General features: G+C 38.6%; 3 protein-coding genes across 3 annotated transcripts in view; 1 reads left to right on the top strand and 2 right to left on the bottom strand.

Moving 5' to 3' along the window:
- Window positions 1-9372, bottom strand: part of LOC137293464 (echinoderm microtubule-associated protein-like 6) — a 40684-nt gene extending 31312 nt beyond the window's left edge. Inside the window, exons 1-8 of the mRNA XM_067824019.1 lie at window positions 9087-9372; window positions 8378-8537; window positions 7785-7883; window positions 6720-6974; window positions 6333-6468; window positions 5066-5267; window positions 4337-4474; window positions 3726-3982 (exon numbers count right to left, since the gene is read on the bottom strand). Of these exons, the coding sequence (XP_067680120.1) occupies window positions 3726-3982; window positions 4337-4474; window positions 5066-5267; window positions 6333-6468; window positions 6720-6974; window positions 7785-7883; window positions 8378-8537; window positions 9087-9283 (1444 nt within the window). The 5' untranslated portion in view covers window positions 9284-9372. The remainder of the gene's footprint in view (window positions 1-3725; window positions 3983-4336; window positions 4475-5065; window positions 5268-6332; window positions 6469-6719; window positions 6975-7784; window positions 7884-8377; window positions 8538-9086) is intronic.
- Window positions 9373-12854: 3482 nt separating this feature from the next.
- LOC137293776 (protein PAXX-like) lies at window positions 12855-16109 on the top strand. Its single transcript, XM_067824504.1, has 2 exons — window positions 12855-13190; window positions 15037-16109. Exons 1-2 carry the CDS (start codon window positions 12958-12960, stop codon window positions 15413-15415), a joined length of 612 nt encoding a protein of 203 aa, XP_067680605.1. The 5' UTR covers window positions 12855-12957; the 3' UTR covers window positions 15416-16109.
- A 1601-nt stretch (window positions 16110-17710) lies between these two features.
- Window positions 17711-19966, bottom strand: part of LOC137293473 (SNW domain-containing protein 1-like) — a 123154-nt gene continuing 120898 nt past the window's right edge. The window contains exon 15 of the transcript XR_010957482.1: window positions 17711-17722. The gene's annotated coding sequence lies outside the window, so the exon portion shown is untranslated. The remainder of the gene's footprint in view (window positions 17723-19966) is intronic.

The raw sequence follows: 19966 nt of genomic DNA, 5'->3' as shown, positions 1-19966 counted from the left end.
CTCTACAGGTTTGTATAATTCTTTATCAGATGAAGTCCTCCTTGGAGTACACATAAGCATTAAACAGATTCCCAAAGACAAAAATACTAGCAAGTGGCATCTGTCTAACAACACAGTCCATTTCCTTCAAAGAAGTCATAACCTCTACAGGTTTGTATAATTCTTTATCAGATGAAGTCCTCCTTGGAGTAAACATAAACATTAAACAGATTCCCAAAGACAAAAATATTAGCAAGTGGCATCTGTCTAACAACACAGTCCATTTGACGTGCGAATCTACAACCATACAGAAATAGACAAAGACACCTACCTTGTCACCTCATCGCAAAGGGCGTGACTAAGGCGAGGACCCAGCTATCATAGCTTATATACCCATGGGCTGAATTGGGGCAATACCCAAACTAAACCCCGCCCAACCAACCCAAGGTATTTAGGTGTGGATATACGAGAACTCGCCAAAACAAACCCTAACCAAACCACATTAGTGAACTAAGCAGGGAAAGTGGATAGGAAAATATGGCACTGGGAGCTAAGGGAGAGCAGGGATTGAAAACCACCACCAAATACCACAACTGATAGATACCCAACACAAAGTATGAACAGAAGTAGTTATCTGGAAAGATTAATCAGCTTGTGCAGTGCTACTCTGTTCAATGTGGAGAACAGACTGACCAAACTGAGCACGCTCACGTAAATGTTTGCCAAGTCAGTAATGACGGATGAACATGCTCAGGCAGCTCCCAAGTATGGCGTGCGCTACCAGTCAATGCAGGACGCAAAAAAGCAGGAAGATCGATAGACACAATGATATGGCACACATGATCGATCTTAGGACAGTAGGAATCCCGTAAGCGTATGCTAACCTTATGGAACATGGTAAGTTTTGGATCCAATAACATAGCGTGTAAGTCACCAACATGTCTGCCAGACGTGACGGCCACCAAAAAGGGCATTTTCCAGCTTAAAAACTGTAACAACAAGTTGGCCAGATCATAAAAGAGAGGACAGGACAACCACTCCGTCGAACGATGGGAAGCAGTCTGTCCACACCTGCTAGAAACTGTTGCAATAGAGGACGTTGTCCTAATAGAGCACCCTCAGTAGGTTTGTGAAAGGCTGAAAGAGCCATGGAGTAACCTCGGATAGTAGACGTGGCTAAGCTGGATTCTAACGCAGACCGTAAAAACTCCAACACTTTGACTACAGACAAAGAAAAGGGATCGAGAATCCCTGTTTCCACAGGCTCATATATCCTCATACTGTACATCAGTGGAATCCCTCTGCAAAGCTAGAATTGTGTCTGCAGAAGTTCTTCTTGCTTGGAGGCGATCCCAGACAGTGACCAGCTACCCACTGAAATTCTGGGATTTGGGTGTGGCTGGCCATTCTGGAATAGTAGGTTTGTAAAGGAGCCAGAGGATAACTAAAAGGAAAGGACTGAGGGATGCGCGGAGGAAGAGGGTTCCTCAAGTTAGGGCTTCCAGTCCTTAAACTGGCTAAACTGTCTCCACTGACTACCATCAAAGCCCCCAAAAATAAGGCAGAACCTAACCAGTAAGGCACAGACAGCAACACCTGCTGAGTTGTTGAACAGTAGCTGGCGACAGACAGTGATAGCATATGGATGCACATAACAGCACACATCATCTGTTTTTTTGCAAGAACAATCGAGTCATGTGCCAGATTTCAGTGCATCTCTGTAAAGAGTTAGGGTAGCGTGGACAATGACACTTCATTGTCTCTGCCCTCCTGTGCCACTAGCTGCCTCTGCAGGACTGACACTTACACTGAGAGTACTGCAACCTTCAATTGCTGCATGGCATTGTGGTATTGTTCTCTTATTAGGCAGCGGCACTCGAGCTCTGGGAGATCAAATGGCCACACAACTGCATTTCGGCCACCTTGCACGGAGCCAAAGTCTACCTGGGTAGGGGCCAGGGATGTCCGACGGGACAACGACCTGTGGCAGTACAGCAGCAATATGATTGCACACCTGACTCAGGGAGATCTGAGTGAGAAAGGAACTTCCCCCAACTGCTCCAGACCTGCATCCTCATCCATGGCCTACTCCCCACAATCCTACAGAAATGAGCCCTCTGTAGCCAAAGACACCTCTGAAGTTACACAGGAAGGACCCGCCGACAAGGACAACGGATCCAGAAGAAACGGATTGTCTGGTCCAACCGACCCTAGGCACCAGGAAGAACCTGGGTGTCAAAATCCGCAGGATCACCTGCCAAGACAGGGATCCCCTAACACTGACAGGTACAGAGGCACCCCTACACACCCAACCGCCTTGACTGGGTTTGCTCTCCCGGATGCTTCGTTTTGAGGAAAGTAAACTCCAATACAAAATATTGCACTTTTGGTTCACAATTGTATGTTTATAATTTTGTTTATTTGCTTTTTCACAATCAGCAATGATATTATATGTCATGACTAAGTGATAATTGTGTTTTAATTGTGTTTGTTTTTTGGGTTGCATGTGACCTTTAATATAGATTGTTCTTCTAGTTTGCACTAGAAACCTTCTGATAACAAAAACAAGAAGACGAAGTCATCAATATCCCCTCAAAATAACTCTGAATATACCTACTAGTGATGATTACATCAAATGTTGTGGTGTGTATATAGCAAAGTGGAAGGAGAGTATTGAAAGGTTTTTAAGTTCTGCTCCGAAAAAAGAACACTATATTCAAATTCAGTCGAAGTCAAACTAGTTGCCCTGGAACCACAAAAAATATTTTATTCAGAAATCCAAAACTACCAAAAGGCACAGTAGACCCCCAGGCCAATCTGTGCTAAGTTGAGTGAAGAAATAGTGTATGGTTTTTAAGTTCTGCTCCAGAATGGATGAATGTGAACAGAAAAATGGACGGATGGAGTCCATTTTAAAAAGCCTTGTTTGGTCTTCCAGCAGTATTGTCCAGCTGTCATTATTTCAGGTCTTGTAAAACTTAACCACCACCTTACTGCTCTACTTGTGAAAAATGTTAATGTTGAACCCTGCCTTAAGTGGTAGAGCACATGTGAGTAATGTAATTGATTAACCCACTGGACAAGGGTTGCTGGCTATGAGCAGTGTTCACGAATAGTGTCTGACCCTCGAACAAATCTGGTAGATTTGCCAATGGTCAGACAGAAGTCCCCAACCTGCTGGCCCCAGTGTCTGACTGAATATATCACAATAACTTTGTCTGAAGTTGTTATTTGTGGCATGTGACACTTGTTCAATGTTTATGAATTTATGTTTATAACGTTTGTCATTATATAACCTTAATAATTTCAATGCCAATTATGATAAATGTTAATTGGAAATGTGTGTTTAATTTCATTCTGTGGGTCCTGTGAATTTTCAGTGGGTCAAACAGACATCTAAAACTTACAGGACCCATCGTCCTGTTACTTTGAAACACCATTCGTAAACACTGTATGAGCATTAAGCAAAGGGACAGGTAGTGGTCGTGCACTCATATCTTAAAGAGATAAACCATACATACACACTGTAAATATAAACTGTTGCCTGGCATGGTCCATTGTCTTTAAACAATACCAGTGTATACATGATCCAGAGATTTACCACAATAATGAATGTTCCGAACATGTGTCAATGCTGGCATTCTGCCAGGATCAAGGTAACAAAACCAAATCTTCAGCTGATAACCAAATCAATGTGTAGACTGGGTACACAACCAAACAGAACCCATGTAGATATATAGACCTACCTGGCATCTTGAAGAAAAGTCTCTCGGCTGCACCACTGTTTGTCTGCAGATATTTGCTGTCCTCTGACCAGTCCAGGTGGGTGATGAAGCTAGAGTTGCCAGAGCAAGTGCCAACTCGTTTGTAACGCTGCTCCACAGAATAGATGTCTACAAAGTTGTCATTGGAGCCCACCGCCAAGAACTTGCCACATGGTGAGTATTTCATCTCATGGATCATTTCCTTTCTGTCTTTGATGTGGGCAATTTCACTTAGGTCTCTGGACATGTACAACAACATTTCTAGCATGGCAGCATATAAAGTAATGTCAGTTTTAGTGATGTGTATATGTTCCCAATAATATTTTTCAAATTTTCTCATGATATATGTTATTGAGTAAGTGAATGAGTTTAGTTTTATGCTGTATATGTTATTGAGTTATTTGTGTAAGCTGATAGAGTTTATCCTCCTTCACTGTTTTGGACCACCCTCACAAAAATTACATGAAAAACACCATCTTAATCAAATTGGTGATGTTCATTTTTGCTTCCCATATATAAATACAACATGGGCTGCAACAGGTTTAGATAAAATATTTTGAGTAATAAAATAGTGAAGATCAGTGAAAGATTACCTTGATCTCAGCACCATGAAAGAACCATCCGTAAATCCTGCTGCAATATGCTGACCCTCATTGTCAAAACTACAGGAGCGAATTTTCTGGTCTAATGTTGTTTTGGACAACAGCTCAAAGTTGTTCATGTTCCACAAACTGTACCAACAAAAAGTAAGTGTGTTTTTACAATATTCTGCCAGAATTGTAGCAGAGGTGACTCAGTATTTACCTTTAAAGGTTGGGACTTGACATGGGCACTTGCCATACTATTCAGTGATTTACCACATTTTAATTTCTTTAACATGACATGTTACAACATAACAGTAAACAGAAGGACTTTCTTCCTAATTTTCTGCAATTTAATCTTTGAAGGAATTGTGCAAAATAAACACAAGCAAACTCAGATTTATCAAGATATGCTACCCTGCTCAAGGAGATAAGAACCAGCAAACAGAAAGAGAACTAAGCATGTTTAGTTTTTAAATCAATTAATTTTAAATAAACTAACACACATGCACACATGTGCCTGGCCACACCCATACACCCACCCACACCAAGTCTGTCTCCCAGGGGCAGTTTGATTTGAATCCCTGGTCAGTCTTGTCTTAATTATCTTCAGTGTTACCAACGTGTTAAAAATCCTTTAAAAACCCATCATAGTGGCAAATCTGAAACTGTTCACATTGAATATGTGGTAGTCACATTCAGCTTCACATAGACAGACAGACTAGGGGAAGTGACATTTACCGTAGAGTCTGGTCATCACTCCCTGTGGCAAAGATGGGTTTCCTAGGGTGGACAGCCAAGGCCCATAACTCTCCTTCTGCATGTCCTTGCACAAGGCACTGAGGCTTGTCTCGGTCTTTAACCTGCATCTCAAATACTTCACTGTCCTGAGTTCCCACCAGCGCTCTGTCTCCACGCCAACAGATGCTCCTGATGCAGATACCTGCAAAATTACAATACCTTGATCAAGACCAAGAAATTGGCTGTTGCCTTCCAAGGAGCATCCCCAATATCCCTAGCAGACAGAAGCAAGTCTATTGAACTAAACTGATGATAATTGCTGATTACCATTACTATGTTATCATAGGACAAACGAGGTATAACCAGGAGAAAACAGTCTGCATCTCTTAAAAGATACTGCAAGTGCAGAAGATACTGATTAAATCTGTAAGATCATATCAGTCATCATAGCTGTATCAAAGTATCAAAGACCCAAAAGGGTCCCGGGGTAAAATAGGCCTTCAGCAACCCAAGCTTGCCATAAAAGGCGACTCAGCTTGTCGTAAGAGGCAACTAACGGGATTGGGTGGCCAGGCTCCCTGACTTGGTTGACACATATCATCAGTTCCCAAAAGCGCAGATCGATGCTCATGTTGTTGGTCACTGGACTGTCTGGTCCAGACTTGATTATTTACAGACCGCCACCATATAGCTGGAATATTGCTGAATGTGGCGTAAAACTAAAGTCACTCACTCACAAGTATCAAAATAAATATGAGCATGCACTACTGCGTGGATATGTGTGTTATATAAATATCCTATATCCTATCCCATAAAAGTTGGCATATTTACTACCTGGTAATCTCTAAACCTGCATTAATGTCAATGTCTCTAGAATCATAAAACTAAATCACTGGTTAATCATGCAGTGATTTCATTGATCATATAGCATTTAACATTTGAAACACAGCAGTTCATCAGGACTTCAATAAATTTTAAATAATAAGATGGTAGAAAAGAAAAGAAGAACGGTCATCACCATTCTGGATTTAATAAACGGAAAACTATGTCCAGTCTAAATTTTATACGTAATTTAAGACATCAACAATGAACATATACTCATGGAAACAAACAAGGAAACACATGAAAGTATAAGTGTTGCTTTATTCTTTTCCAGGTTAGTTAGCAAGGTATGCATTGCTCTGTCAATGAAATTCTGAAAATATATAAAGGAACACTTGTACTTTTATGTGTTCCCTTATTTGTTTCCATGAGTATATAATATTACCTTTATAGCCTTCAGGAGCATTCACAAGGTTGACAGAAGTGATTGGTTTGAAGTCTGGGTCCCAGAATTTGGCCACCCCATCTTTTCCTCCTGATGAATATCCCTCTTCTGACATGTCCAAGGAGTACACAGGGCCCTAGATGCCGGTCATGTACATTCAATATATGTATTACTTGATGCAAATCGATTACTTTCATCAATCACTGAGAAATAATACTCAAAACATTAGTGACAGATCTTTAACTGTCCACTTGACAGATAACATTCTTTTTAAAAAATTGTGAAAGTTTTTTCTGTATTTATAAAAAATAAATAATTTTCAACACTTGTAAGCATTTAAGATTAGAATAGTAAAACACCTGTATTTTTTATATAACGCAAACATACATTATGTGCACCAGCGATGACTCGATCCAGGGTATTGCCTTTGAAGACATATATGTCACCACTCAGTGTTCCAGCATAGGTCTGACCGTCAGGTCCAAAGGCAAGGCACATCATTGTTTGTATCTCCCCTACTTTACCAAACACGCCCTTCTTGGCAGTCAGAGCATTGCCACACAACGACCAGAACTTGATGTGCTTCACACCACATGAGACAATGGTGTTGTCTTGGAATGGGTGAAACTGGACATCAAACACCTGCACAAAGAAAAAATTGGGTTGAACAACATTTCAGACAGCAGGGGTGGGAATAACCAATTGCCCGACGTCCCAGTCCAGTGTTTTGTTCCTGCCGGGCAAGCAGATTTGTATATCATGCTGTATGGATGTCCAGTTGACTTTCCAATATTAATCATGTTGTTTATTTTAAACAGTTAACAAGAAAATCAGAGGGTATAGCGGAAAAATTATCTGGGCAAGAGATGTTATATGTGCCACTGTACTGGAGTACACTTGTAATTTTACAGTTTCCACCCCTGCAGACATCATTGTCAAGGAAAGACCCAGTTTGTGTTTACAAAATTGTATCAGTACCTAATGTGATGGTTTTGTATTGATGGGCTTGTATTCTGCTAGTAAAGAACATTTGTATTGAAACATTCCATTCAGTGTTAAGTAAAAAAATTAATGTTAAAATGTCTCTTATAATAACCAAAAGAAATGTTTGAACAACAAAACAAATCTCTCCAGTTAGCCTACCAAGAACACTTTGTTTAGAATCATTAACAAAACTCAACTGATGCTGACTAAGCAATATTTCAGCTACTGGTATATAATGAAAATCCTGTACAATGACACAGTCTCACAAATTGATCCATTTTGTTGCCAGTAAGGTTTCTCTGGAACCTAATCCAACCAATGGACCAATGAGGTGTGTTAAGAAATACACTGAAGAGAGGTTCATGTCATCATGGTCAGGAGCAGTGTCACATAATCCCTGACCTGATCATCACTATCTGATATTAGTAACACTTTCGTCAAATATAAAGGTATGGAGAGTCTTTTTACTTTGTCTGAGTGACCTCTGACAGTAGATATGATTTTCCCTTTCCTCCAATCCCAGACATTGATTGTGGCATGTTGGTCCATCCCCACTGACACCAGCCTCTGAAACATGCCAACAGGACTGTCAGCACAAAAAATACTGTACAAAAATATCAAGCTAAACATTATTTAGGAGACACGAAGAATAAATTTCCCATATACCATTACTAATGAGAAAATTCAATGAAGATCACGAGTTCTGCAAACAAACAGTTGCAAACACATCAATTCAGACATGGTCAGATATCAATTCATCATGTATATTATGTCATGTACTGGAGCCTGGAAAAATGATAAATCAATCATTGAGGGCTTCATTTAGTTCATGTTATATAGTACTGAGGTGTAACTATGGCAACAAACCTGTGACAGACCCAACAAAATACCTGGTCACTGGTTATCCAACATAACTAAACTCAAGTCACTTGAAAGTGAAAACTGCTCATTTTATAATACTATCAGAAGTGGGTGTGTTATTTCAACAAAAAATAATATAAAACTAGAAAATGTTATACATGAATAGAATATGAACAAAGATAGACTTTATATAAGCTCACACTTCCGTCCTTGTCAAACCCCATTGCAGACACCCCATGTTGATGTCCTTCCTTGAGTATTGACACTGTATCGGTTGAAGCTGTGTCCCACACACAGATGTAGGGACTCTTGCCTATCTGACCCGTTGCAACCAGAGTGCGATCAGGGTGTAGTGCCAAGCTGGTAAACAATATCATCTAAAATTAGCATTATTTATACTATGAATTGCTTGTTCAAAGCACTAGTAATCAAACATGCAATCCAACACCAAATTTAATATTAACAGCTAATAACATAGTAGTGAACTGTTTCAACCACTTACAAACACTACAAGGCACAGGAAACCTCACTCATCTACATGTTGTAACATGTAAACAAACTCAACTAAGTTTTCCAATTCTCCACTTTTCTAAAGAGTATTCCAATGATGCATCATGTAGGTAAACGCTTTAAGCAGTAAGACGAAAGTAAACTAGCAAATAACAAACTACTAAATGTCTAGCATGAAAATGCTTTGCATAATACCTATAAAAGTTGTATTTTCAACTGTGCATACGTCTACGACAGAAATGTCAACCCGTTCATAGGTTCTAAAGCCTGTCACTAGGGAATTATTGATCTGTTCAGTCATGAACATGAAATCGGGGTGAAAATGAACCAAAGACGACTAGACTATGCTCTTTCATATCAAGAATGTGATTGCTAATAAGAGTATGTTTTTGCGCATACCTGACAATATCATCATCATGTCCCAGGAAAAATCTCTGTCTGTGTTCTCTTACGTTGTACACGATCCCAACGCCGGCAACGAAGTAAACAATGTCCTTGTTTCCAGTGTAAAAGAGGTTATTGCGACACTGGTGGCCTCTGTAGCCATATACCCACTGTAGTCTCAGTTGAGATGTCGGGGCTGTCTTGTCAGCCATGATTCCTGATGAAAAATATTGACAGATCGTACGCTTTCAGACGTGTTTCAACGAGCCATTTCTACCGCCACACGGAAATTTCTACTCTACGCATGCGTGTTGTTATTTTTAGCAGACGGTTACTTCCGGGAACCTGTTTCGTTATAAACTATTTACCTAACACTCAGCTTTCTTTTATATCTCTTGGGTCAGTAGTCTAGTGACAATCTGTTAATTATAAACTGTTTCTCCGAATTGCATAAACCTAAACCGAAATATGACACTCTGACCATCATCGGTCGCCTGAAATCTTGATTATGATATAACAATAGCTTACGTACACCTACAGCGAGCAGGCCCACGGGGCTAAAGGACAAACAGACCAAAACTGGGAAAGTCAAAAGAGCCAAAGAAAAGTCAGAAGGTCCAGGGGAAAGGCGAAAGGACCATAGATTAAAGTCAAAATGGCCAAACTCTTAGAAAATACAGTAAGATTAGGAGAAATTCACTACATGTTGTTGCATTAGTTCCAATATTAAACACCTCAGAGGGGTTAAGTGTGTATTTTATGAGTCAAACATACAGCTGTTTATTTAGGGGTTTTAGCACAGTTACTGGTGTGACAGTTACAATTACACTAGTCACTAATCTAAACATGATTGATGTTTTTAATTAGCTGTGAATGGTCTCGTGACTCAGAATGCGATATAAAACGAACAGTTCAATCACAAATTGATAACCATGCCCGTGAAGTGTGTCACTTGTGACAAGACAGTTAGGAAGAACTAGCATGCTCTGGTGTGTGACCGTTGTCAGAGATGGAACATACGTAGCTGTGACACAACACATGACCAGAGAGGAATACTTCCTTCTTTGAGACAGCTTGCAAGAATTTTACATGTGTTCACGGATTTATGGACCCACCATGCCTTTGCAATGACTGATAATGTCTGTAGTGAACTTGTGTGATGATGTGTTGGGTGATGATGTGTTGTGTGATGATGTGTTGAGTGATGATGTGTTGAGTGATGATGTGTTGAGTGATGATGTGTTGTGTGATGATGTGTTGAGTGATGATGTCGGTGAATTTTAAAGATACGTGAATTATGAACATTTGAACTACATATGAACATTTGATCACATATCACCTCCTGAAAACATGGCGATCACATTACATAGTATTACTACATATTGATACAAATATATATATAAAAAAACACATAAAATATATACATTAGTTTTATGTTCTCACTTGAATTTTGGTATGTGGTCGTTTTAACTTAAATTTATGGCCCTTTGACTTACAAAAGGGCCGATGAAAATTGTCAAAAGGGCCTTATTCCTAGTCATATGGGCCGAACAGAAAAAAGTTTAGAAAGGTTTTACGTTATTAATTAGCATGTATAGCATTGAAACATAATATCACCACAACATTAATAAATGGTTATGGTATAGTAATGGCAAGCATGTAGCCAAGTTTCCGTGTAATGGTAATACATAATGTTCGTATTTACTTAATTAACACAGGTTCTCATAATTAACAAAAAAATAATTAACTCAAGTTCATTCGATCCTGATGTACACAAGTTCATGGTTCATGATTTAGACACTGTTCATTTGATCATAATTAACTCAAGTTCATTCGATCATAATTTACACATGTTCATTCGATCATAAATTACGCTTGTTCATTCGATCATGATGTAACGGACTTGGGGCGGAAGCGGTAGGACATGAAGCATCTTTTGGATAATCTGACATGTTGAATGTCCATCCACAAACCACTGCTTTGTCATGGATAACTGAGCTAATTGTCTGTCAGTAGCAAACAAGAGATGCTCCTCTCCCTGACCTGGCAGACTTAAACAGGTCTCGCATGGCAGTCTTCTTCACCAATACCAACAAGGTTGATCGATCTACTAAGAATCATTTCGATTCCTTAACATTTACAAATAGCAATTAAGGAAGTTCTATTAACAATTTAACGGGGTCTTCCTCTCCCACTTACACCACTTATAATTAGGACATATAACTTAATGAGTCCTTACTTGGACTGAAATAACTTTGCCTGTCTCTGCTGTGTGACCGTGGTTCTGTTTCAGTTAAATTTGAATTAAAAACCTACAACAACAAAAAAAACAAAAAAACAAAACAAAACCAAACATCACGTACGGATTAGTCATGACACATGACAAATTCCAGTTAAAATCACAACAAACCAAACACTATTTACACTATTTTACTATGTAATTTATTAAATTGTATTTTTTGCTCCCATTTTAACATTTCATTTCGGCCCTTTTTGACTACAACCCCTTTTGACTTGTTCAATTTTTACTATAACACATAAATAAACAACTAAATATCATATAGAACAGATGTATATCCGCATTAAGACCTGGAATTTTATATATGTTTTCAGACAGATGCAGCACGCGTGTTACATGGCATTGACTAAAAACCAAGTTACAGAAGGAAAAGGGTGGATATAAAACATTGTTTAACTAAACCAGAATTGCCGTGACGAATACTGCATCATATGAATGATTACCGAGACCAGTGTACTTGATTTTCGTCATCCCCAGGTGTCGTCTGGAAGGGAGAATTATTTAATGTGAGGATATGACGTTCCTGTTGCCATCTTTTAAAGAATGTGCTACTCGTAAAAGCTCCTGATATTGTCAGGCGAGTAGACGGTTTATGATGATGTATTTAGTAGAATTATGAATATTTTGTTGTTGCATTTTATATCGAACAGGGGTGGCCAAGAAAGTTAAAAGTTGAAATGGTGTGATTAATGGTTTATAACACAGTTTCATAAAACCGTTATATTTGTTACAACCGTACGCGCGGCGAAAGAAATAGTCCCTTCCTGGTCGTTCTTATATATTAGGTTTGTATTTGTATAAAAACAAAAGTTTGAATCGAGAATGGTGCCAAGATATTTCAATTCATCAACAACTTCCGCATCTTTCTTCTGGTTGTTAACATTATCTGTTGGTGATTTACTTTGTTTTGGATACGAATTCGACTTCTTACAATGGACTCTTGAAGGTCGGGTTAGAACTGATCTTCGGGAACCCATGCCTGTCGGGTTGGGTCGTTAGGCTCGCTGACGTAGATCGGAGCTCATGCTGTTGATCCCTAGATTGTCTGGTCCAGATCTGATTATTTACAGACCGGCGCCATAAAGCTGGAATATTGCTGAGTGTGGCGTAAAACTATATAAACCAAACACACTCACTCTTACAAAGAATGACGCGTATTGATAAAAACTTTCGGTGTATGTTCAGAGGCTAGTGTTGCACGAAAGATGCAGAATTTTCAAAAAGCAGTCAAGTTCCTTGTTTGGAGGGAAAACTAATAAACATAATTGGGTTTTAAAAACCTGTCAACTGAAGCCATGCTAACAGTCATCGATATCGTTACTCATCATTTTTGTCTTTTTTTGTGGACATGTGTGAGCACTGACCAAGATCAATTCCTTACTGTTTGCTCGAAAGAAACCATGTCATTAGAAATATATAGTTCAATCACGTTCGTTCATCCGAGAGCCACATGAGGACATTAACGTGTAATGATAGTCGATAGGAAAGTATAACAATACGAAAGCGGAGATGTAAACAGCCCAAAGCAGGCACGCTAAGTGTAAGGCTTTCTATTCTTAATCTACCAAGCGGTGTCACTGAATAGAAATGGCAGATTTTACAGCCCTCATTACAGAGGCCAAAGTAGAAGATTTGCACAGAGTGTACAGAAATGCCAAGAACGCTTTCCTCTGCTTTACGAGACTTGCTGACCCGTGTTGGGTTGTGTCGGTAACCGATGGTGTGGATGTGTGGCGACTGGAGCTGGACTATGATGAGTTAGATTCACATAGAGATCTAAGCGGTGTTAACACTATGAACGCCTTCCTTACTAAATTTAGGTAAAAATTCTAACAACGTCATGTCCATATCTTTTATTCGTTTCCATATTTTCCAAGTGAGAAACTGTGACATTCCTAGAAGATGCCAGAACACCACGTTTAGCTTGCTGAACTAGTCAGTGTACTGTTCGAGTATGATGAGTGCTGATTGAACTAGGTGCTGGTAGGAGTGAGTGAGTGAGTGAGTTTAGTTGTACACTGCTATTAGCAATATTCCAGCATTATCATGGCGGGGGACACCAGAAAATGGGCTTCACACATTGTACCCATGTGGGGAATCGACCCGGGTCTTCGGCGTGACAATTGAACGCTTTAACCACTAGGCTACCCCACTGCCCCGTGCTGGTAGGAACTGTCCGCAGCACAAGCGTCCCAGTACAACTTCATATTTCAAAAGGACAACAATAGGTATTGATAGAAATTAAAGTGTTAATATTTCTTCCATTCTTTTAAGTACACAGTGAATAGCTGTAAAGTTGCTGATGCTGGGATAAGCAATATTCACTCGGTCATTATTTTAAAGCTCTAACCATAACTTAAACATTTCAAACGGGGTTATGTACTACAATATAAGTAATTTTCATCAAACAAAATATGTGGCAATGAACAAACTTAGTTGAAGAGTTTATTTTAACTCTATTGATTGACTGGTATATGCAGTGCATTCAGATAACTTGTTTAAGGTTATAAAATCACATCAAGCTGACAATCATGCTCTCTTGTATACTGATAGGGAACATGTTAGAAGGGAAACCAGTTTTTCAATGTTTATGGAAGAAGAATGTATGTAATACTGTCTAATATTCAACCCAAAATCTGAAAGAAATGTCCGTAAAAAATGTCAAATTGGAATTCAGATGTTTCCAATTACTGTTCCTAATATAGTAATAGAGGGATTGATTTTACTCGATCCACATTTCACGAGTGGAGATTCAATATTGCAACTGCAGGTAGCTTTTACAGAGTTCACGTTAATGCAGAAACATGCTTTTTTCACGCAAAAAAAATAATTAAACCTCGCAAAAAATATTTTGTGCAAGTGTTGTGGATGCATAGATTCTCATCTACATAATTTAAAAAAGTACCTTAAAACCATAACATATAGACAAACAATAAATTTTAACATGATTCAGGATTGTACTGAAAAAAGATTTGGACTGCATATTTATAGCTTTGTTTCTGCACACACTTGTACAAAACCTACCGTGATTACTGCTTTTCTTGTCAGGCTGCACCCAATGCATTAAACGTTTTCCACCACAAGTTGATGGCATCAGTTTCATTGGTATAAATGTCACATAGAAGTATGTCTTTTCTTTCATGTGTATGATGAGAATCAGTTTTATGTACACTCAGCAATATTCCAGTTACATGGTGGCAGTCTGTAAATAATCGTGTCTAGACCAGACAATCCAGTGATCAGCAGCATGAGCATCAGTCTGCGCAATTGGGAACCGATGACATGTGACAACCAAGTCAGCGAGACTGACCACCCAATCCCATTAGTCGCCTCTTACCACAAACATAGTTGCCTTTTATGGCAAGCATGGGTTGCTGAAGGTCAATTCTACCCTGGACCTTCACGGGTCAGGTTTGATGTTAATGCTGAATGCTGGTTCTGGTTCACATTTAAGAAATATCATGAATCATTTACTATGTACTTTTTAAGAATGCAGTTTTCAAGATATTGATATTAAGTGCTGTTATCACTGATCATCATCCTATCCACAGATAACTAACTTCACTAGATTCAGCTGTACATCTGTTCAGAAACTTTGAGCTTAAGTGCCACTCTGGTTAAAATTTCAAGGTCAGTTTGTCCATTAATGATGCATATATTTTTCAGGGATGGGTTTGCATCAGGTAATCTGTCTGTTTCAAGAAGTGGCACTAAGGTGACACTGACAGTGGGAACTGGAGCTTCAGCCTTCACCTTTGACCTCTATGAAGCAAAGGCAGCAGATAAAAAGACTGAACTTCAGACAGTATTGTTCCGTCTGGCTGACCAAGCAACTGACCTGAACACTAAACTAAACGCTGCAAATGTTCAGATTACAAATCTTAAAGCACAGAAGAAAGCAGGTGGTGATAGGAGTGCTCTGTTCGATCTTGGACCCAAGAAAGGAGCAAATCCTGCAAAGGCAAAGCCGAAGAAAACAGGCATGAGTGTGTTGAACCCATCAAGTCGGAAACGAAAAGCTGCAAAAGGAGTTGAATTTGATTAACATTGTTAAAAGTTATCTATTGTTTAAAATTTCAAAGGGGATGATGTGCTCTGAATGTCATAATGGGTTTAAGAATGAAAGGCCGAGACAGGTTCTCAAGTTGAGTGAGTACTGTCAGTGAATGTAACAAATCCCATCATTCAACGTGGCAGGAAAATCATCCGTCACCAATTTATTTCCTCCAATCCATGACTGACAAGCAACTCTCCAGGACAGATCAAGTGGCAGATGAAAACCTGGTTGAGTGATATACATTAAAATGGAGTTCTTTAAATACAGGGGCGGTGGGGTAGCCTGGTGGTTAAAGCGTTCGCTCGTCACGCCAAAGACCCGGGTTCAATTCCCCACATGGGTACAATGTGTGAAGCCCACTTTCTGGTGTCCCCAGATATGGTTGGAATATTGCTAAAAGCGGTGTAAAGTAAACTCACTCACTCACTCACTCTTTAAATACTTCCGAAGATAGCCTTACATACATTTTGACTTCAGGTAATCATTCTTTTGTACAACACATGCTACTCGAAGAAGTAGTTCTTGCTAATGGAATGATACTTTCTATCATTCCAAATATCTTGTGCAGTAGCATTTGCATTCATTTAAATAAACACACATACTGATCATAACTGAGAATCAGAGTGGTAGAGATTCTTGATTGTATTGTATACTAGACCACCAATAAAAGTTTTATTCTTCATTCTGTGAGTTTTTCAAGTATTGTTCCCAGTAATAGCTTTTCTCCTGCTTGTTTGCTCTTACTCTTTTTTTTTTAAATGAAATTTGATTTTAATTGGCAAAATAATCGTTATTACATCTCTAGCGTTGTCAACACTAGTGCACATATTCACCGCTTTACCCAGCTCACCAGAATCTTTCATCAAATAGTTAAATAAGATATTTTTCGACTTTTTATGGAATGGTAAAAGAGATAAAATTAAGGATATTTGTGATTACAATGGTATATTACCCTTCGAGCAATTAAAAGACAAATATGGCTTGAATGATTCTGTACTACACGACAATAAAATGCTATTAAATATTCCTTATCAATGGAGAAAATATGTATTTAACAGAGAATTCATCGATGAAAATATCAACATTCCTGAACGGTTAAGAAATATGTTAAAATATTCTAAAGGTTGTAGACACGTTAATGATAAATTAATTTAGAAAGACAATCTACCACAGGTATGAACAAAATGGAAACCCAGATGAACTGGAAATGCTCTTACTCTTTAGTACTATTATCTCTACCAGGACATCACGGAAAGTATCACTAAAGCAAGCACAGCTACTTTACAAATATAAAGATTCAATTCCCACACAATACCTTACTGGTCATGGGAACTGAAGGATGCCTGCATGCTTCAAAGACAAGGATGTCTATGAATAAGCAAAGAACGTCCAAGAGGGTCAGAACACGAGAGTTATACTAAACATGACTTTCAAAAAACTCAGTGAAAATCCATTCAAGAATGAACAGAAAATTCTCATCCGAAATTTAGAAGGATGAGGAAAGGAAAGAAAAACTCATCTATAACAGCAGAGATATATTATATTGAGAATATGACAACATAGGAATATTTTTGCTGACATCTATTAAACAGATCTCTCCTCCTTACGAAATTCAAAATAAAGAATGATCCCGGAAATGCTCTGTCAAGTATTTGCTCTGTGAAAAACTGTTAGAACTCCGCAACAGGGTTGTCAAAGTGGAATTGACAGCAGAGTTGCCTAACAGAATCATTATGTCATGTAATAAAAGAGCTTTGATATAATACAGCTGTTTCAGACGCAGCATTTGGCATTAGAGAGAAATCCTAGAAAATCCTTATCAGGGCAAACACCAACCTCAAAAGTGCAGTTTTTGTTAATGGCATTCAATCTAGACTCGTCCCTGTATTCCAAGGCTGTGTGTTGTTAACTCTCTTTTATCTTGTTTTTGTTGATGAACTTGACGAAATTGAAGCATCAAGATATGGTGTGAATGTTACTCACATTCATCTTGGAAATGAAACATTGCTGATCACATCACCCTGACTCGCACCAGAGGCCCTGCACACTCATGGATTTTGTGTCAAAGTATTCACAGAAGTGGAAGTAATTTATCCGTTCCAAATGGCAAACCTGGGTACTCCTCTACCTTTAACAAGTGATGTAGTCTGCACAACTGCCTCTACCAAACACTTTGAAGTACAATTGAACAAAAACCTTAAACACGAAGATTCAGTAATGGCTGTTTGTAGAAAAGCCAAATCGTGCTTTCATGTTCTAATGGACATTAGTTTAAAACCCACATGCTTTAATCCTCTCATGTCCCCAGATAGTGTCCGCAAAACAGTTCTACCTTGGCACCATATATATGGCAAAATCTCTACAAGGCTTCTAACTAGGACAATATGTGTCTCACTATGATCAACTGGCGATCTCAAAGAGTAGTAGAGTGAATGGGGGTTCTAACTCAACCATATAATCGCCAATAACGTGAAACTAGACCACCTTTTTCACAAACTTCGAAAAAACGGGCACTGCCCATATGCTTTCACATAAGGTGACTTTGGGGCCTAAGAAATCTTTTAACTTCAATGGCTCATGTAGGGGTGAGTTAGAACGCCCCATTCCCTCTACTACCCTATGTGTTTAAATCTCAATAGTGGGAGAGCATCCCCCCACATCTTTGAGCAATTCTCTAGAATTTCTTTCTCATCACTTTGTTCTACAATCACGGTTTGTAATTTAAAGGGGCACTGATGCAGAGCGAATAATGTTTCTCGCCAACGGTCGAATTACGAAACCAAACCGCAAATTGGTCAGCGCCCGCTCCTTCGACCATGACGGACAAAGGAACTGGGCTCCTGTCCATATTAGCAGAATTTCTTCACCTAAACAGTCAGGAGGCTGGATGCCCATCATATGCCATTTGTTTAAAAATATCCATGGTATCCCTTGTCTGATCGTAACCAAATATCCCAGCAGTGTAGTTCTTTTCGGATGCTTGGATGGTATAGTTACTGATCCAATTTGATCCTATTTCTGTGTTTTTAACCTCGATATTTAATCATGTTACATGAAAATATGATGTCTACAGGCACGTAGCAAGCCATTTGTTTCAGTACGGAAGATTGCAAAGCTTTATATATATAGGTAGTTTTGAGTGTTGGTTCAGCTGTGATAGCAAATATCACACATAAATTTTGGTAGCTATGGTAGCTACAATGGTTTATTATTTATGATAATAAAAACACAGAGTTGATTTATTTGAATTCGTAAACAAAAAACGATGACTTTGCCTTTGGTAGAGAAATCTGAAAATTTTCTTACGTAAAAAAACCCTTATTTCACCTATTTACCCAAGTACACAGCAAATGCCTGTGTGTATTCCTTATGTAACGAAATTCCGTTGGTATCCTCAAAACAGTTTCGGCCCATAAGTGTTTTCAGGCTGCATGCGACACAGAGATTACATCTTCCTTGCTGTAACTCGCGTTTGATGGTGTAAAGCTACACGTGTTATTTGCCATCATTCTCTGGATGGTCAATTAATGAATTTATAACAGGTATAATTAGTAGTAACACCACTTCGGTTACTCAACAAAGGTTCCCATTTGGCATTTCTCCTGTCTGAAGTAAATACTCAACATTATAAATTAAGGTCTGTAATGGCAAATGTATTGTATGTTATGTAATATGTGCATGTAAGTGATGCAAGAGGGTTTATCAGCTGAGTTACAAAAACAAACATCGATCAAAGGATTAACCGATAACACACTGATTGATTAATTACTTTTATCTTCTAGCGGATTTGTCAAAAGGCAGTGTGTGTAGATGACTACACCCTGTCGTAAAGAGTGAGTGCAAAAACAACATCCTCCCTTCAAAGAATTAACCACCCTTGCGTTGATTGATTGATTGCTCATTATTGGTTAACTAAATTACTTAGAATAGTGGACATCATACAGTTAGTTTGCCAGGTGTGCTATCTTGGGAGACCAATGAGAGGTTTATCTGGTTTTCACCAACGAAAGACGTGAAACGATGTGTTACTTTTTCGCAAACTAGACAGTTGTAAGACACGCGACATAGAGCAGGATTATTTACCAGCTGCAGATGAATGGAATACGATTTCTTTTATGTGGATATTGATGGATACATTCCTGAACAAGGTAGTAGCCTGACATTGTTGCTATAAAATTAGTCTGTTTTACATTCATTATTTGCATTTTGCTTTGATTTATTTGTTGTAGCATTCAGCAGAATCTGTATGACAGAAAACACACACTAGATCGCGGATGTGTGTGAAATAGGATCCACATTGGCAATCTATACAATGTATAAATGTTGCTGTTATGTTAGAAATTTACTATGAGTATAAGCAGATCGTGTGTTCTTTTATTAATTTTCAGAATCATACAAATATGACTAAACTAATTAGTGTTATGAGACAAAATATAGAGACGTACATTGCCTTCGTTATTTTTCCGTCCTATTAGTTTTTTACCATTTCTACCACTGGCAGATGATTAACCTTCAAAGTGTTTCATTTGTTTTCATAAT

The sequence above is a fragment of the Haliotis asinina genome, chromosome 8 (assembly GCF_037392515.1).
Source record: "Haliotis asinina isolate JCU_RB_2024 chromosome 8, JCU_Hal_asi_v2, whole genome shotgun sequence".
Lineage (NCBI taxonomy): Eukaryota > Metazoa > Mollusca > Gastropoda > Lepetellida > Haliotidae > Haliotis > Haliotis asinina.
Note: the sequence above shows the minus strand (reverse complement) of the source record. Positions and strands in the feature narration are given on the sequence as shown.

Coding starts and splice junctions, on each gene's coding strand:
- LOC137293776 (XM_067824504.1), top strand. CDS start 12,958: ATGGCAGATTTTACAGCCCTCATTACAGAGGCCAAAGTAGAAGATTTG. Junction 13,191..15,036: donor GCCTTCCTTACTAAATTTAG/GTAAAAATTCTA, acceptor TATATTTTTCAG/GGATGGGTTTGCATCAGGTA.